Source organism: Protomyctophum bolini (assembly GCF_963924005.1).
Source record: "Protomyctophum bolini genome assembly, chromosome: 21".
In the NCBI taxonomy this organism is placed as follows: domain Eukaryota; kingdom Metazoa; phylum Chordata; class Actinopteri; order Myctophiformes; family Myctophidae; genus Protomyctophum; species Protomyctophum bolini.
In genome coordinates, this window is record NC_137882.1 from 15,507,850 (window position 1) to 15,528,666 (window position 20,817).

Genomic DNA, 20,817 nt, shown 5'->3' on the forward strand with positions numbered 1-20,817 from the left:
AACGCCAAAAGGAGTGAATCAGTCTGGATTCCAGGCTAATGATTGAGGCCTCTAGCCCATTCAGACCTGAGGACGATAATACTGTACAAATGTCTTCTAAAACATGACAGTTTTCAGAAAAAACTATGTTTCTATGTCAGTGGTTCTCAAACTATTTCACCGACCCCATCTGAAAATGTGTTGTTCCAGAGACCCCCTTCCTCCCACCCTCCCAGAAGCAAAGATTTGAGTTTAAAACGTTCTGAAAGAATATATATTCAAAGATTTGGGCCACATGTTCACAATTAAAAAAAAAATAGCAGATCTACAAGCTCGGCACTCGGTGCCGTGCTATGAGCTTGTAGATCTGCTATTTTGCAATAGCTAAAGTATAACATAATGCTTAAAACACCAAAAGGGGTTCCCGTCCAGAATGGGCTAGACAAGCAAATAATAAAGCAATTTATTTGCCAAATAAGGCCTATACAGTATATACAATACATAATATGACAGTCTGAATACGCTACCAGGAAAATAGTGCTTGGCAAAAAGAGTAGTAGATATGGACACCCAGACTGCATGGAAAGTAGACAATCATAGTAATATTCATTAATTAACACGCAATGATATATAATGAGGGATTCCTGATCCCTCTGGTCAATTAAATATACATATTGCATCACCCATATAAAACAACAATAGTCTGTACACCATGTTATGTAAATAATTACGATTGCACAGCCCAACAAGTCCCACAAAAGTACCCCCATACTTTTAAGTCAACCATGGCTCTGTTGCTTTATCTTATGGAGAAAAAAAAAGAATTTTTGTCAAGTCCACTACCACTCTAAGAGACATTAACTTTTGTCGTGTGCGGAGGAGTAAAGTTCTCCTTTGTCATTTTTCCCTTGTTTTGATTATCAGTAAAACACATGACGGTTTTAATGCAACCCTCTGATGCAAAAACTTGAAGTTGAATTGTCCAGAGGATCGGAAGACATCAAGGTATTTACATTGATGAATAAAACACTTTGAGGTGCATGGCTTTCTTTACAGTGTGCGTCAATGGCAGATTAGGTCGACATGTAGAAGACGGCGATCTTCTTAAAAAGAATAGAAAAAAAAATAAAACACTTTTCTCAATATTATTATTGGTGTGATAGTTCATTCAAATGGTTCAAAGTTAATTCACGGGAGGACCTCTCAAAAATTGAAATCATGCTCGTGGGGTCCTCTTCCCTTTTCCAGTTACTGTAACACTTCTGCGGGGGTCCGCCTCCTCTCACGGAACCTCAGCTAAGCCTCCTCTTCCTCCTGTAGTTCCTCTATCGCTTCCATCTGCGTCCGGGAGCACACCTCACTCATGGGAGCCGCGTCCTCTCCTTCCACCACCAGGTCATTGGACATGTCGCTGTTTTTCTGTAGAAATACAATACGATTTGTGCTTAAAACTAGTTCAAATGCAACTTTTGATTAACCACTTGAACCCCCGGCGTCCCTATTCTGGGAGGAACAGCCAATCTGCAACGCATTGTGAGCTTGTAGATGTGCTAAAACGATTTGTGTACCAAATGCACTCTTTACAGGTTGTTTTTGTTTTTCAAATATAGAGGGTTCAAGTGGGACTGGATTTGCAGCTCAACAAAGGCTAATTCATCCTAGTGTATGATGGAGAATAATTTCACAATATGATCAACCCATCCCTAGATACGATATTACTTTATTATCAGCTCACACTGAAATTTGTCTTGCGACCCAGCAGCCATAAATGCAACACGTACTGTAATAGACACTTTTTTTTTAGTTAGAAAAATATATCTTTTGGTGTTTTTTGCCTTTATTGATAGGGTACAGTAATTAGACAGGAAAGGGGGAGAGAGATGGGGAGTGACACGCGGCAAAGGCTGTCAGGCTCGTGAGTCGAACCCGCAGCACGCCGTCCGGCTGGAGCCGTCCAGCCTAGGAGCCCAGACGGTTAATTGAGCTGACCGTCCGGGCCTGCAATAGACACATTTGACAGAAACAAAAGAAAATAAATTACATGCATAAAAAACACAAAGACAAGAGCAATGTCTACCGCTCGGCCTACCCCTGGCCAGACTCTAGGTTAAGCCTAGCCTGGACTTTGTCCACAACCACAGTCTGTCAAGAAAGGAATGAGGGGCATGACGTTAAGTAGAGGTTTCATGTTTTCACACATTCACAACTATATGGTGTGAATGCCTGTGGCTGTCGCAAGTTTGAGTTATTTGTGATATTTCATCATCATTTGTAAACGTGGGATAGTATTGTCAGCGACACAGGTGGTTACTGTACATAGTTTCTTGGGCTGCTTCTAGTCGCACATACTGTATGTCTACAATATGTTGACCTACAATGCTCACTAGGACAGACAACACAACAGCTTGCAGGAGGCTCCACTGATCGTTCTCACCTGTTGTCTGTAAACATAGCAAGCAGCTATGGCAACCATGGTAGACTCCCCTATAAAACCAGCCAAGAGAGATCCGACCCCGAGCGTGGCCCCGTGAACCCTGTAAAACAAATGAGAAGAAGCATTAATATAGTAGTATATACCAATAGCAGTATATATACAGCATGTAATTAATTATCTATCCATTGCGTCCTCTAGCTGTAGTATTTACGAAGAAACACACAAAGTTAGAATATGGAGATAGGAGGTTTCTGCCCAACAGCGACGATATCTTGAGAACCTGATGGACTTCACACTTGCTGGGTGTATAGAGGGTATGTGCGTGACATCATCATCATACCCGGAAGTAGTTTCTGGCCTTGACTGACCATATATCGAAACAGAAATGTCTTTATGCATGTACATCCTCTATTGTTGAGGAGTACCCAAGATACTTATTATGAATGGATCTTTTTTTATTTATTCCTTATTTCAGTGGTTCTCAAACTTTTTAATTTCAAGGACCCCCATAATGTGTATACTCTCAGAGTTACCGAACTGTAAGGGTCCATTTGTAACCCCCTCAAGGACCCCCATAATGTGTATACTCTCAGAGTTACCGAACTGTAAGGGTCCATTTGTAACCCCCTCAAGGACCCCCATAATGTGTATACTCTCAGAGTTACCGAACTGTAAGGGTCCATTTGTAACCCCCTCAAGGACCCCCATAATGTGTATACTCTCAGAGTTACCGAACTGTAAGGGTCCATTTGTAACCCCCTCAAGGACCCCCATAATGTGTATACTCTCAGAGTTACCGAACTGTAAGGGTCCATTTGTAACCCCCTCAAGGACCCCCATAATGTGTATACTCTCAGAGTTACCGAACTGTAAGGGTCCATTTGTAACCCCCTCAAGGAACCCTGAGTCCTTGGGACTCACTTTGAGAACCACCGACACCGTCCTGGAGTTTTATTATTTTGTTCTCCACACGGTATCAGATACTGTAGTTATTCGGTACCGACCGATGCGCATCGGAATCGTGGCATCAGTACATCTCTAGTGTTTGTTTGGTATTGTCGGACATACAATAAGGTAGCGCTCAACCCTAGCGGAGTGTTCTGTAGTCTCTGTAGTGTTAAACTTACCCCATATAAGGCAGCACAACCAGACTGATGATGAGGACAATGAGGCGTAGAGCCGAGCTCGGGGCCAGCACAAAGGTCTTTTTCAGGGTCATGAGCCATCCAGTCAGATGAGCCCTAACAGTCACTGGACACAAACACAAAGGAAGGATCACCCCATGTGGCAAACGGCCAACTTTATAATATCCTGTCGTATCATATGACTGCTTCGCACGCTTTCAACTGGAAAAAAAAACCGTGACACCATGATGATGAAAATCTGTGGGGGTTTCTTTTAGGGTGGGTTTAGGTGTCAAATGAAAGTATATGGGAGAGGCAGTAGTAGAGGGCAGTTCACAGGACTGAGATGAAGTTCCTCACTGAAGAAGGCTACTCTGACAGATTCAATTAATTTGTATGACAAAGAAATCCCATCTCTTTTGTCAAAGTTTACATTCGCCGTGTGTGTGTGTGTGTGTGTGTGTGTGTGTGTGTGTGTGTGTGAGAGAGAGAGAGAGAGAGAGAGACTCTTGGTTTTTTGCTGCATTTTATGCTTTGGCAATATTGTAATTACATTCATGCCAATAAAGCTATTTGAATTGAAAATTGAAGAGAGAGAGATTTGGGATTTGGGTCTTTTTATTTTATTCTTACCTGGCAAAGGAAAGAAGGAGAAAATTCTCAGCGGGACCACACACAGGGCAGCGAAAGATTCATCCACTCCAATGATGTCGACCAGGATTTTCTCTGATAAATGAGGAGTCCAAAATATCACAAAGCAGAGCTGGGCAAAACAAAAGAAATGGAATCAATGTACAACAGTGCTCATCACAACATGATCAATATGTTCTATCAGAATTCATTAGGCCAGGTCAAACATTGGCCCTTTGCAGTAACAGACTCAGTACGTAAGAAAGTAATGTACCGGTAACACATGTACAGCTTATTGTCTCAACGAATACAAGAATGCTCGACCCAAAACATGCTTGCCCCGGGTCAAATCTGGCAACCTTGAAACGGTCGCCACAAGCTATTCCTAAATGTAACCTAACCTCAGTAAAACTATGCCTAAACCTAAACTAACTGTGTTTTTTGTTACTTGTTTTCTAGTCTTAGTTAGTGTTTTACTTTTCTGTTGTGTTCCTTTGATTCTGATGTAATAATGCTTTCCTTTCCTTTTTTACCTTACACTTATTTTTCTGTGCTTTCCTGTCTGCCCCTATAGTTCTATTCTGTATCTGTTTAGCCTTGTGATTTGACCGTGTTTTAGTCCCCCAGCCTATCCAAGTGTTGATTGTCAGTTGTGTTCACCTGTGTCCTGTTATCCCGGAGTGTCTATATACAGGACTCCCCTGTTCTGTCAGTTCCCTACCCTTGTCAGATTATAAATTATAGTCACAGTGTTCTATGTCGCTCTTGCATGTGGAAATTTCCTTGTGTTTCCCTTTTGAACCTGTTCCTGACTGTCAAACTGTGACATAACTTTAGTAAAACCATCCCTGAACCTAACCTTATTCCTAAACTTAACCTCAGTAAAACTATGCCTAACCATAAATGTATTCTGTAACATGAACCTCAGTAAAACGAACTGCTGGGGGTGAGCGGTCCACGTAAGAAATGGGGGCAACTGTGTTTTGGAGCGAGTGTATCGGTTACCGTCTCAACAATGAACATAATTATCTCTGTAGAAAACCCCACCACTCTAGCTGAGAGTGGGGTGGAGTAGTGGCAGGTTGCCTTGTTGGTGCTGTGGGCGGGGCCAACAATCAGCACACCTGGGGACTATATATAGGCCTAACTAAGAAGCAGACAAACTTTTTGTCCCTCACTGAGAGGTGCTTGCAGCACCACAACTCATTCGTGCCTATATACCGATGCATTACTTCAAAATCATCTTAAACCATCATTCATCCTCATTCCACCAATGTCACTGAATTAACGTCTTGACTATCAAACTGCCTGATCTGTGGACCTCACATGCTCTTATAGGCATGCAGGTGTAGGAGTGCACATACTGTGCAACAGCCAGCCTCCTTTTACCAGTCAGAATATCTTTCAATCTCAATATACTGGTTATGTGGGCCTCGCACTGGAGTATGCCTGCCCAGCGTGCCATGGCTAATCAGATCGGATAGGACATGTTCAAAAATGTGCGTGCCACTACATCCTTGGCAGGGCATATTCCAGTTACCAAGATGGTACCAGTCCAAACCCTCCCACTACCCATCCTCCAAGAGACACAAGCATTGCACTGTGCAGGCAGCGGCTTTGCCTCAGGCCTTCTGCATTCCACATCGAGGACCTGGCTACTAACCCCCCCCCCCCCCCCCCCCCCACACACACACACACACACACACACACACACACACACACACACACACCACCGCCACCATAATGAGAACTGAAGGATACACAGTAAAAATTGCCCAAGTATTTTAAATACCAACTTAGAATAGAGCGCCACATTATAAACATACTCATTATTGTTCTCATAATTGCTATTTACAGTATGTGTATTTGTGCCTTTATGTTGTGAATATTATAAATACTCACGTGTTTTGTAAACTGCCATGTGAGTGTAGCATGTGAAAAACAACTTGAGATGGCATACTGACTGCAATGCTGCGAAACCACCCTCAGTTCCAGCTCAACAATGCTCTGAGCTATGAAATGAATCTCTAACGTGTTCTGTCACCTGTTGACATTTACTGTCTCTGTGTGGCCTAGTCATAAAGATTTACAAGATTCATTTGCATGTATAAACGTTGTGGGTTTTTTTTTAATAACCACACCAATGCGGAAGCCATGCCAACACACACATAGCAGTGCATCAATTCTACTTCAAATGTTTGTTTATGTTGTGGTTAGAATTCTCTGATCTGCCAGCCAGCTATCATTATGTGAGTAATACGGAGGGAAGATAATTACTGATGTGTGATGGTACAAACTAAGCTGCCGTTTCCCCCTGATTCATGCGTGGTCTCCCTAAACGAGGTGAGACACTCACACCGTCCTGAATATTTTCCACAAACACAGTTCTCGTGACAAGAAAATTATTTATTTTTGTTTTTTCTTGCAGATCATGTGACATACAGTATATATAGGTATGGTATTTCTGTCTGACAGCAACCTCCTTGATGTCCCCACGGGACCATGTACTGTACCTGGGGCGATAGCGCTGTTATTTTTTCTGCCCCAAAGCCTGTGGAATGCGCTCCACTCCCCACTACTCTCAGAGAAACCTCCAACCTCCAAACCTTCAAAACCGCTCTCAAAACCCACCTCTTCGTTGTGGCTTTCCCCCAGCTAACTCCACACCCCCCTGTCTCACCATTCCACTGTTTTAATTGATTTTATTCCAACACGTCTTTGCCTTTTCTTAAGTGTTTTTTTCCCCTTTCTTTCTTTCCAAATAAGGTTGTACTTACTTAGAAAAGCAATATACATTTGAGATATTATTATTATTAATAATATTAATAATAATAATAATAATAATAAGTAATATAATATTATTATTATTTTCATGTTCCTTGCACTGATTATTTTGTACTAGTTATTGTTGTGTCAGATGCATCCAGAACAAGTCTTGACACGAGGGTCGTCATCTTGACGGAGCAGCCCTGTGAGCCCAATCTGTCCCATCAGGAACACGCTGTGCCTCGCCACGCCCACACATGCTTGTTTACAACAGATCTGGCGCGTCACCCTCCTCTCACTCCACCTAGAGACCCATGTCTAACCAATGACTACCGTAGTCTAAGTATGCAGTATGAGATTCAATCTAGGCCACCACAAACTTCCTGTTTTTCCTTTGTAAGTTAGACAGCTTCAGCTAATCTGGGGCAAAGTTTAGGCTTTGTTTAACTATAACCCTCATATATATATATTGTACACACACACACGCGCGCGCGGGTGCATATGCACGCCACAAACTTCCTGTTTTTCATTTGTAAGTTAGACAGCTTCAGCTAATCTGGGGCAAAGTTTAGGCTTTGTTTAACTATAACCCTCATATATATATATTGTACACACACACACGCGCAGGTGCATATGCACGCACGCACGCACACACGCATGCCACGCACGCACACACATCTACAAGCTCTAAACACGGCCGACACATTTTGAGCTAGTCTATTTGTTTTTATTTTAATCCTGACGAGTAACAGTTTAGCACACCACCCGACAGAAGATATATAAAATCATCCAGATTGTATCTAATTGTGAAAGCATGTCATGGTGCAGTATTGATGTTTTAATTTCTAAGCAAACAGCAGCCGCACTCATTACTTGCTGGAAGGTACACTTTGCAAAGACCTTTTTAAATCCGTTAACTGATATGTTTTATGTGAATACCTACATTATTAAGCTGCTAAAGCTTGGGTAGTATGTTAGCAGGGAACAAAACAAGCGCCACAAATTCCATCCTAATGTTGTCTCTCTCTCTCTCTCTCTCTCTCTCTCTCTCCCTCCTTTCTGTGCAACCTGAGATCCTGGTGGGTATGTGAAAAGTACACTCTGTTTGCCCACCCATGGACATTGTGAGACTCACAAACTCAAAATTCAGGGTACCTGCAACAACAACATAATTGGTGCCAGGTTTCTTCACTACGAGGAATCAGAACCTTTCTGTTTAATGTCCTTGACTTGCAAGGAGGTTGTCTAATCCAGTCAGGGGTCTTCAACCCCAGGGGGTCCCGGGACCCCTACCTAGGGGGTCGTCATCCGTCTCTCAACTGGGCTGCTCTAATCAAGCAGACAGGTTCCAGAGTGATTTAGCTGTGGGAACATGACAGGGGTCGACTACAAGGAGGCGTGGAAAAAGTCATGTCATGCGTGTACTGAGCACTGCAGGAGGGAATGTCCTAGCTGCTGTGTGAGTGAACGGCAAACATTAAACCTGACCTGCACAACATTGTCATCTTATCCCTTACAGAGCAGGAACACAAACATGGCGGGAGACACAGTGGTGTCCTTGTCTAGTACAGTGGTGCTCAACCTGTGAGTCGGGACCCCCATTACTGCATCGGAAGTAATCAACAAACTATACTGTAAGAACTGGTAAAACATTGGCCAAATTGTCAAATAACTAGAGGTTCACGAGCCTTCGGCGCACATACATCTAGCTAAGAAAAAAGAAACATCATACACCTGTAACACAGCATGCTTTGCACTTAATCGACAAGTGTGTTACGTGATCGGCCGTAGCCAATCGGAAGAAGGAAACACAGGAGTCGAGTTCCTGTTTGTGGGACGTTCAAAAAGGCTGTTTTCTCAGAATGTAGGCGGCATCCGCGGTGTTTGAACAGAGCGCAACATTCCAAGGCCAGTGGGCCGGGGTCTCCTCCCAGTGGGACGTGCCTCGAGGACCTCTCTGAGTCCCTAGGGAGACGCCCGAGAGGCATCGTACGTTCCTAACCAGATGCCCGAACCACCTAAGCTGGCTCCTTTCCACATTGCAGATGGTGAAAGGAGTATGTTGGTGCCAGAGGACAGATCAATGTCGTGCGAGGGGCGTGGAGGTCGCATGTGGAGATAGAGATATGAGGACCAGAAAGCACAGTGGGGAACGGCATATTCGCCTACTGCCTATGACTTTGTGATCTGAACTGGCGGACATTTAGCGCTGTTGCGTGTGGCCATGACATCACTCACACACACACACACACACATACTCAGTCATTCAATCATTGTCTGTGCTAATTCTCTGTCTCTCCTCCCCACTCAGACTGACACACCCAGACTGGCATACCTGCAGCAGATTCCCCTAATTGTCATCTGCTGCAGCCCTCTCTATAAAAGCCAGCCAGCTCAGTGTCATGGCAGACACAGACCCAGCAACATCTCAGTCACACCATGTCAATACTTGTTTTGAGTTTACTTTAATTTACTTTAGTTTGGCCTGAGGATGACCGGCAGTCTTTGTTTTCGTTGTTAGTACTAGTTAGTTGTAAGTTAGGCGGGGGGGAACGGCTTCGACGTCCCTACAGGGGGTGGCCTGGGCCCCCCCTCATTCTCCTGTGTTTGCCGGCATCTCCAGGTCTCCCTCTATTCTTCTAAGTTGGTAAAGTACCGCTGAAACGTATGTATTGTTTAATATTTTGGTTGCTCACATGTTTCCAGTAATTTGATCCCTGTGGGGAAGTTTGGTTAATAAAAACCGTCAAACTTGTGATTTCGTGATGTCCTTCATTTATGTTGAGTTCTCCAATTCGAGCCATTTGTGTTATTTATGCACTTTGCTTGGAGACCGCAACATGATGGGGGCTCGTCCGGGATCTATAGATCTGTTTAAATTTCCCTAACTTTGAAATTAATTCAATTTATTGGTGTGCATATTTGATTTTTTTTTTTAAGGTTTGGATTTATCTTATCCACCTTAATCAATTAATTGGCTTTATTGACTTTAGGCTCTCTTGTTTGCTAAATTATTTTCAGTAATTCATTTCAGTAGCTAACTTGTCTCAAATGTAAACATTTTGAAAACAGACGATCTACAAGCTCACAACATCTCGCAACGAGAGCTGTTGTGAGCTTGCAGATCAGCTATTCTCACAATATTTATCTGTGGAACCGAGTAAAACTAAATGTAAAGCCTCAACTCCTACATTTCCAGGTGCTTGTCAGCGTTGTTATTTTGGTGGGTCATGGGTAGCGGCCTGAGAACTAATGTACTGTATGTCTAGTACAGTTGGCACTTCTTTTGGGAGAAAGTCAGTTCTCTGCCAAAAGAACCATACATCTTCACTGTTCTGCTTTTTATTTTCAAGAGATTTAATATTGTCTCTCTGTGTGTGGAAGGGGTGAACAGTCCCCATGTCAACAATACATGGTTTCCTCTACCACACGACCACCTGTTATGGAGGGATTATATAACACAGCGAAATGAAGTTTCAAGGTCGCCGTAGAGTTACTTGTCTTTGAAATAACTGCCTTGCATGTGTCAGGAAATTACCACAGTTTATTTTATCCACCGTGGTCATATTCTTTCAGCATGACGAAAGTTCAGCATACAATTTACGCAGACCCATATTAAAACACACGCTCACGCACACACACACACACACACACACACACACACACACACACACACACACACACACACACACACACAGTAGACTGCAAGAGTACTCTCTCACACACACACACACACACACACACACACACATACACGCACACACACACACACACACACACACACACACACACACACACACACACACACACACACACACACAGTCGACTGCAAGAGTACTATACATAGAAACTAATGACAACGCCTCTTTTCTATTTAAATGCCTCCAGGGCAGTGACGCTATACTCTGTGCCAGAAAGGGGATTCATTGCAGCACTAAACGTGTGAATAGCAAACGATGAGAAGTTTAAGAACATTCATCTTCTGGGGCGATGGCTTAATGGTTAAGATGCATACCACATATACTGTACTAGGCTCTAATGCAGCCTGAGAGCCAGTTGCGAGTTTGATCGCCCTTGCCGTGTGCCTCTTCTCTCTCTCTCCTGTTTCCTGTCGATCTAAACTGTACTATCCCATGTATTAAAAAATGAAAAAAATGAAAAAAGAAAGAAAACGGAGCGTTCATCTTACCGTAAGTGACAGACAGAGACAGCAGAACGTAAACTTTTGAATGTGCGACTTGGTGACGGGGGTGCCAGTATTCATCTTATTGCCAGCAGTGCTCTGTTGGGAAGAAAAGCAAACATTAAGTGACATAAAGAGCATTGCCACAGGGCCGCTGCTAGAGAGAACCACATTGAGGTGGGTGTTTGTTTTCACCTTGTCAAAGGCAGGGTACACTGCTCTCAGCTCAGTTAGCCAGCCGTACGGCATGTGACCCACCGGATACGTGGCCGTGAGCACAGCTACAGCCTGGAAACAAACAGAGACAGGGAACCAGACGTCATGGCACTTAAATAATTTAACATTCAAAATACAATTGACAATTTAGGCATTTAGCAGACGCTCTTAATCCAGAGCGATTTACAGTAAGCGGGAACAACACATGGTAATACATCAAATACATAGAAATAGTGATCAAGTATCATCACCAAGCTAAGAACCTAACATCCGTATAACAGTAGAATATCTGTACAATGAAATATACATACAATGCTATCTAAATTACATAATTTTAGCCTATACGCCTACATGGTCGGCTATGCTGCCAAACTAATGATAAAATGACTAAGCAAAAGCCTACATCAAAGCCCACATGCATGTTACCGTGTTACTTTCCCAGTGGGTGTGTGGTGTGTTTCTTATTTTTTTGGCAAGTTTATGATCAGATAACGGCCTCTAGGCATGTCATTGTCTCCATGAAACAACAACAGGCAGTGTCAGGGAAGAGTTGCACCACACGGGAATGTTTTCACTCAGTGGTAATCATCCTCTGGGTTTGAGTTCCACATGAATATGGTGAATCACCCAAACCGCTGCCTGCCAGCCGGTGTTGTGAATGATTTCCAGTTCATTCCGGTAAACAGCTTTGTATTATTGTCTCTAGCAGGTAGGGTCCCTGGAAGCCAGAAAGCTCCAGAGGGAGACCGCCGCTAACATTTTTGGCAATTTGATCTGCAATAACTTGAGGGGAGAGTCAACCCTGCTGTTCCACCACAACTTTAAAAGCTCCTAGTAATGATATGATGACAGTTCAAGCTTTCATATTAGGCAATAGTGTTTTCACTTTTTGGCTGTTCTGATATACGACAGTGTATCTATCTGTCAGCATGCACTTACATAATAACATGCACTGTTCCTACACAGTCATTATAAAAGATAATTTGTATAAATCTTCTAGAATAAAGTGATTCTAATTACAAACCTCACAAACAATGACTGCTTCACAAACCTACGAAGCAAACTTAAATGCATGCGCATCGACTAATGACTAATGAGTGCTGGGCCAATAAGGCTAACATTGAGAAAAGTGGAGCTCGCATTCCAGCTAGACACTACACAGGGAGTAAAAAGAACAGCAAGACAATATTTTCTTCTCTGAATGCGTGGAAAACAAGGTCAACGGGGGTTTATTGTTTATTTGCAAAAAACATTTCGACCCTCTAGGGCACCGTTTCCCAAACAGATTTTACAAATATGCAGGTCAATATTGACTGAAGAAAACCTCTTGAGGGTCGAAATATCTGGTTTTTCAGGTATTCTTCAAGTCAAGAAGAACATCGAAACATTGTCTGTTCTGTGAAAGCACCAAGTTTCCAAGAAAGTTATTTTGGTGGAAAAGGGGCCTATGATGGTTAATGGATAATATCTTGGTAAAATCCAAGACAATGGGGTGGAAGTATTAGCTTACCTCTGTAGAAGCAATGCTCCCCTTGAGGTCGCGGGAGACAAAGAGGTTGACGATGGGGCGACTGATGCGCTGGGTAGCCAGGATGAGGGCCAGAGGCCACCAGAAAGTCAACATCTTCTTGATGGTGGCATCGCCCTACAGAAATTAAAGGCGCCGTAAGTCATAGACGTACTCCCAGATAATAATGTCACACTCATCCTGAGGATGTTTTACATTACATTATTTAGTCATAATTCCAATTCCAAATGCCCAAGATAGAAGACCTTACCCCTACATCCAGTCCACTGGAATCCGGGATGTTGTCGTGAACGTTGCAGTAGTAACCCAGACCTACGATTGTGAAGCGGACCAAGGCACCCATATACAAGGAGAGGATGGGGATGAGCATCGGCTCCACACATTCCAAGTTACTGTGGAGAAGGATGGCCACGAACACAATCTGCCAACAAAACAAAACAACGGGACAGCTGTCAACCACAAGGAAAATGACCCCAGGTGGCCAACCACTGACCAGTCACATATACAGTAGAAGCAATTATTGTTTACATTATTTTGTTTTCAGTCTCACTGTAACATTCTACTTTGACCAAAATCAAGGCATTGATCCCATTACCTGAGCCACAACATCAGAGATCGAGGCCGAGCCTACTATGACACTGTATTTGTGCTTGAGAAGAATCCCTGCGTGAATCCACGCCTGCAACAATGACAAACAACAGACAGAAATGTTAGCCTTTGAACGCCAAGTCCTCGTCCTCGGATAAAAAAAAAGAAATAACAATAGGACCAATTTTAGATGTTTTCCAAAAACCATAAACAGATGATAGGATGCCATCACAGATGTGATAAGGAATTTTAAAGAGAAAGAACAGGCCATCTTCTGGGTGGAGAACTAGCAATATTGGGCGGAGGATTAAAACAAACATTTTTCTATAGCACCACGTGTTTTTAAAACCATCTCTTCCATAATTGTATCTGTGGACTGCTGTGGCCTCATGGGGGACCCTTAATCCAACCGTATTGTTCACTCACCATTGCATCCAACAACGGGAAGGCAGCCAGGTAGAGGAAAGCCTTCCTGGTCTTGAGCCCCACAGACTCATCTACATGGTGCAGCTTATTGATGATGTAGTAGCCTAAATCTGTGTGAGCTACAAGGAGGCAAAGGCAGGCCAGGGTGACTAAGGTTGCAATGAACATGAGATTTAAAGGAGAATTCCGGAGTAGCCGTTTTCTTATCGAATTCTGATGTTATTATATCCATTAACCAGCGGTAGAGGCAAATAAATAGAAAATAAATCCATGCTGAGTGCACCTAAACTCCGACCACGCACGGCGGGTTTATCTCTAAATTGCTTATTTTGATCGCTCGACGATTCTTTTCTTTGTTTACATCTGTCTTTCATAATGTCGGAGATATGTCAGTTTTGTCTCTACCACGGGTTAATGACATTAACATCAGACGGCTACTACGGAATTCTCCTTTAATACTAATATTTTTTCAAATGTATTAACCAAACTTCAGGATCACAAACGGTGGGATTTTAACCCCAAAAAGAAAAGCCATCATGAACACAGTAAGCAATGAATCACGGGTGGGGTTCCAAATTGACCCTTACAGGTCTGTAACTCTGAGAGTGTATACACTCTCAGAGTTATGGGGGTCCATGAAATAAAATAAGGTTTGAGAACCACTGATCTAGGAATAAATAAAATGTCCATTTATAATTGTTAAATGCAACTACAAGTTAGTAAAATAATAATAAACTGTAAACAAGTAAGAGTATAACACAGTAGTGCAACAGCAACTGAAGCATTAAAAAATACAAAATAATTGATTACTGTATCATCATGTGATACATTATGTGGTATTGGAATGGTATCGATACCTGGTATCCGTATCGGAACAACTCTGTTTTCACCGTTGCATGAAGTAGTAGGATGTGAGTCAAACTACGAGATGATTTGCTTGTGTCTTTCGACACGCACGCACCTATGAGGACATGAAGGACAAACGCTATGGCGCCGGCTGTCGCCATGCAGAACACGGCCTTTCTCCTGTCTGTCCTGCTGTTGACGAACACCAGCCCCACGTTCTTGAAGTCGCTCATGGGCCCCGTGAAGAACTTCATCAGAGAATAGGCCAAGCCGTAGCTGGCCAGCATTTCAACTGCATCCTCTTTGACTGTGGCTATGCCCCTGTTCAGAGCCTGTTAAAAAGAGAGGGGTGGTGAGTGTGAGACAGAGGAGGAGCTGCCTCTGAGGGGAACGTACAGTAAGGCAGCGCGCATGTAACGGGAGAAAAAGAGACCAAGTGCAATAGAGACCACATGACCATGACTTAGCCCATATTTATCTGACCACAAGAGTGCCTTTTCAAGATAGAGCTCAAACCTAACTGAAATGTGTTAGGATCTGAATCTGTGTGATGATATCAAGGGAGGACACCAAAAAACACCTTTAGTTATTGCAAACTGGTTGCAATGTTGAGTCAATCAACATACTGTCAGTGTCAGCTAACAGTCGTTCTCATTTCTCAACCTTTTCAGGCATGAAAACCCCCCAAATAATCATATTTGAACTGGGGACCCGGACCCCCCCCCACCCTGACAAGCACTTGGAATTATGGGAGTTGAGGCATTACACTTTGTTTGACTCGGTTCCACAGATGAATATAGTGGAAAATCACAACGGTTGAACCACTGACTATGTCATGGAAAGGCAGCGCTTTCTTGAACAGCATGTGAACACACAGGCTAGATCACAGACTTATATGCAATTTTGTCTTTTAGAACATCCATAACTAACAGCTGCCCTTTTCCATTGCAGGCAATGTGTGCGCTATTAATACCAGCAAGCACACACTGCCATTACATAAGACGCATAATCCTAACCTCTCTCTGAGCCTCGATGTGTTTTATTGTTTTACTAAGAGAGTCTATCTGTCCATGTCCACATGGAAGGACAACTCGGCCACAACAAGATCAGTCATCTGGCCGAAAATGAACAAGATGTCACATTTTCTGGTCCCACACAAATGTCACAATCAACCACAAGTGTTCTGTGTTTTTCTCTCTCTAGCTTGCAGACAGAGTGGAATCTGCTACCATGTATAAATAGGTCTTGAATTGATTACGGATTTAGTGGTGAATTAAAAGGCAAAGGAAGGAATCACAGAAAGGCTGTAGCCTGTTCCTCCCTCGTGTCGTGTTAACAACATCAGGCACAAGATGGGGTGTACAGTTACAGTAGGCACAGGAGTACGTTGGTTGGCACCGCGATTCAAAGCCCCGGAATGCTTTAGATGTTGTAGCGGCTATTGTGTTACAGATACCTTCCGGGTTTGCCAGAATAAACAAGGGCCTTCCTACAGATTGAAGATTTCAACATGCATTTCCTTCCTATCAATGTGTGCCCCTGATAGTAATGAAGACCACATAGCTAGCTAGAAAGGAAGAACACAAGCCGTTCTCGGTGTGTGTCATCATATGTCAGCACTTTAACCTGGGGGATAAATCTGGATTAAAAATAGCTCATCCCCGCATGAGCCGGGTTCTGTGGTGGTGGTGTACCGTGTAGGCCTATACGTACTGTCAGTGTCAGTATGACTATGACGGTGTTTAAATTGGACAGAAAACAACCCCCCCCAAAAAAGATGGGTTCAGCTCGTCCTCACTGGGCAGCTGTTCTGTGCGACACGATGAAAAAGGAACCTGAGGCAAAATAAATAGCCGATAGTCACCCGATAACAATCTACCTGCTACTGCGATCATCACGATGCACAACAAATGAAAGTGTTAGGCTCAATTGGCTGTTAATAGCCTATTTAGCTGTGGTTGGTTGGTTGGTTCCCAGCAGGCATACCTATATGTTCTCCTAGACAGGTCGATGGCTACATTGTTATTTGTTTGTGTGGTTCCCTGGTACCTGTTCTCCTATGTCGATGGCTACATTGTTATTTATTTCTGAGGTTCTCTGGTAGGCCTACCTGTTCTCCTATGTCGATGGCTACATTGGTGATGGCCAGCGGCACCAGAAAGCGGATGAGAGGCCAGTAGGGAGTGAGAGATGGAAACTCCACCATGGTACAGCCGGTGTGACAGCCTGACGACGGGCATCTGCCTCGGTCTGGTCTCGATGATGATGATGATGATGATGATGGTGGTGGTGTGGGGTTTAAAAAAAATCACACACGGATAGGATGTAGCCTATGGCGGCGGCGTTTTTGATGAGCGAAGATTGAGAAACACTTTTGTTGTATTTGTACGGACGGTGGTGATAAAAAGCGGATGATTCAACTAGAAGACGCTCCTCCTCCGGGCATATGGTGGTTCAGGAGGGAATGCTGCTTCGATGATGATGGTGATGCGCGGCGCAGGCGGCGAAGGTCAATAGAAATGAGCGCATCTTCCTTCAGGAATAATGTCACATGAAATGAAGCCTAAAAATCGATCCGATATCCTATATTCGATCCTCTTATAGCTACGCCCCGGGTTGATCTCACAACAACATAATACACGAGGGTGTTAGCTATGTATGTGTGAATGTTCGTGTGGTGTGCTGCCCCTGCTGCTGCTCCTGTTAGGCATCTCCTCCAACGCACTGTCTGCCACTGACCCTCCCAGGCTAGCGCTCCAACCACCAACGGACGGTACCGCGCCGCGCACGTGACACGTGCTTTGAAAGCTCGCACCAGCACGTGACATCATCCTACAAATCCAGACGGTGAATAATCCCATTTTATTTTCCAAAATGTGAAAAAAAAGAAAAAAGGGGGGGAAAAGCGTCCAAAAATCTTAAATGATATATTCTTGAAATGGTCTTAAGTAATGTAAAGTAGGCCTACATGATTAGAACATCCTTAAACATTCGACAATTAAGGCTAATATTCTTTTCTACAAAATCTGTATATCATCAATAGCCCAAGCTTTACATAATAGACTGCGACCATTTTTCTAATATATATTTTTTTACCAATTTGGACAAAATAGCCAATTATATAATGAAATAATTTACTGCAACTTAATTTTCACACTCAAATATTCATTCAAACCTTTATTTATTCTCTAAAGTCATTGAGGTCTCCCAGTGTGTTGAGATACACACAATACAACAATTCAAAGTATAAATATACAGTGTTGATAATGATACAATACAGATTCAGAAGGATTGGCTATATGCTGATTGAATACTTCATTAATAATTTGCATTGGCAGGCACAAGTAGGTACAATACAAGTCTGATACATGCATGGATTTATCCAAGACAAATTATGGCTTGTTTCCATTGGGGTCCTTAATTGTACTCAATTCATCGGCTCTTGGCTTGGAAACTTATGGGATTTCTGCAACATAATAACTGCCTAATAGCCTCCCGCTTGTTGAGGTGTAAACTTTAACACTGTTCAACTGAACGTGACCAATTTGCCCTAACAGAAACAATTAACAAGAGTCACTTTGTAGAAAACATATAACAACTTTATTTCAATTTAGCTACACAGTATATAAAGTTAGGGCAACACTTCAATGAGGCAAGATAAGATAATAAAGTGACTATAGGGAAGGGTGGGTTGGCCCATGCACACAATTAACTATTATCTCAAACTTATTGGGGAAAGAAAGGGCCTAGCACCAAAAATCAAGTTAATACAACAATAAAATCACACCCGTGTGAAGTAAGTGGTGCAACTCCGTGTGGGGGTCTCCGGGGGTACCTGGAACTTCCAGACCCGCAGGAATGCGCCCAGGGTGCCGGCCAGCTTCCGGTGAGCCGCCCCACGTCCGAAGCGGCCGAGAAATGACAGAGTTACCGTGTAGGTGTCCCCGGAGGTCGCCGGGACCCAGGAACGCGCCCAAGGGGCCGGGCCGGTTCCGACGAGCCTCCCCGCGTCTGAAACGGTTGAGAAATGACAGAGTTGCCGTGTGGGGTCCCCATGGGAGTCCATCTACTGTACTGTACTGTACTGTACTGTACTGTACTGTACTGTACTGTACTGTACTGTACTGTACTGTACTGTACTGTACTGTACTGTACTGATACACCTGAAATCATAAATACAGTTAATATGTATGTGTGTGTTAGGCTGCACAACAGGGACACTTTTGTTTTTTTTAAACAACCAAATGCTATTTTTATGCTCGGACACAGCCAGCCAGCCAGGGACAGACCCAGCCAGGCAGCCAGAGACATCTCCTTAATGAAGTGGTTGCACCATTTAAAATTGAATACAAAACATGCAGTGCAAGGGTTCAACAAATACACACCTATAAAACCCAAAGGTGCACAGTGCAGTCCAGAAGAGGAAAAGCTGTGTGCAGCAGGGCGGACTGGCCTTTAACAAGCTGGTTACACTGTAACAGAATGGAGAGAAAACAATTAAAACATGGCAGTAAGAAAACAACTCAAACCATGTGTGGCCAGGTGGAGTTGAGCCTCAGGAGCCACCATAGGGACAGTCTACTTCCTCATTGACAATCAAGTGACTATTTAAAGGCCCTGTCATCTAGCCAACATCAGATGTTTGGTGAATGCTGCCGAGGGTCTCGAGACCTGGGTCTGCATGGGGTTTTATCTATACTAGTGACAGGGTGAGTAACATGTCTCAAGACTGTTTTAATCATGTTTCATTCTGTATCTAAATGTAGCTGTTACCATTCAGGTACTGTATATGTTCATTATGAATCCAAACATATCTGTCATCATTCAGGTTGATGATTCTTGTGCCCTAGCTGTGCTGACCTCTTTCATGTGGCAGGAGGGAATGTGAGGGCACATATGGACATTTAAAGGTATACAATCAAACAATTTGTTACAATTATTTATTTTGTCTATTTATATTGTGTACTAAATGTATGTTGTTCCCACTCCTTTAGATATAGCCACTGCTGTTTTGTTTTAGTTTATTTTGTTTTGGTTTAATTTAAGTTTATTTTGAGCCATTTCTGTTTTCTGTTTCTTTGAGCTGTTTTTCATTCGTTAACTTGTTGTTTCCCCCCCCCCCCCCCCCCCATGGTGGCGAGTACGTTGCATCTGGACGCCGAAGGGAGCCAGTTTTGGAGAATTAGCTGACTGGCCGTATGGGTTGCTTGCTACAACTGGGACCTCACATTTAGCCCACGACTAAGGTTTGGCTGTTGACTGCACCTCTTTTCACGGTGTCGCTCCTGTTTTTCCTGCATGCTGTGTGCTGTGCTGTGCGTGTGTTTATTAATTAATAGTTTCTTAGTCTTCATTGGTTATTGTGCTTCCAGTTGTTTAGCTCCCCCTAGCTGGTTAACTATTTTTCCTATTGGCCCCACTTGCTCCACCTGTGACATCGTTGTCCCTTTTAGCAGTAGAGTGTTGCACCTGTGTATCAGTTTTAATAGTCTACCTGGTTTTTAACGATATTGATCGCATGATATACTATGATAAATGTTTTTGTACTCCTATCCTTAAATGTTTAATACATTTCCTGTTTGTGAACACCGTCTCAAGTCCTTATAAACAAACTTGCATTTAGTGGGGAACCCAGTTTACTGGTCTAGTTAGGTCCTTGAACTAATTCAAGGTGGCGTAGTCATACAAAAGTAAATCCTTTGGTACACTTGGTTACACATGCCTACAGTGCCCTTACTACAACTAATAAATGGATAATTCAAATAAACAAAACAAAAGGGTAAAATAACAGTGGAAAACAGTGGCTGGACTAGTCCCTTTAAACTAAAGGACCACTTCATCACTTTTCAACCTATCTTCATAATAGGTCCTCACTAATAATCATGATAAAATGGCACAATTTATTTTCTACACTGTGTCTCATAGGAGGGCTGTGGGCAGTTCAGAAACCAGTCCACCAGTGACATCATCATTAGGCAGATATTTTTTAAACAAGATATTTTTACAAAAATGTTTAGATTTGTATTATCGACGTGAGAACGATAGTTTCCATTTACGCATTGCAACTTTTCAGGACTAGAAAGCCCGCCGTTTCTAT

General features: G+C 43.0%; 1 protein-coding gene across 1 annotated transcript; it reads right to left on the reverse strand.

The window, feature by feature from the left end:
* Window positions 1–426: 426 nt before the first annotated feature.
* Window positions 427–17,466, reverse strand: LOC308336627 (progressive ankylosis protein homolog). The gene is made up of 12 exons (XM_080794068.1): window positions 16,831–17,466; window positions 14,836–15,052; window positions 13,875–13,993; window positions 13,456–13,539; window positions 13,111–13,281; window positions 12,843–12,977; window positions 11,312–11,404; window positions 11,123–11,215; window positions 4,171–4,300; window positions 3,541–3,664; window positions 2,414–2,513; window positions 427–1,398 (listed from the first exon to the last, which is right to left on the reverse strand). Exons 1-12 carry the CDS (start codon window positions 16,924–16,926, stop codon window positions 1,276–1,278), a joined length of 1,485 nt encoding a protein of 494 aa, XP_080650194.1. The 5' UTR covers window positions 16,927–17,466; the 3' UTR covers window positions 427–1,275.
* Between the last annotated feature and the right edge of the window lie 3,351 nt (window positions 17,467–20,817).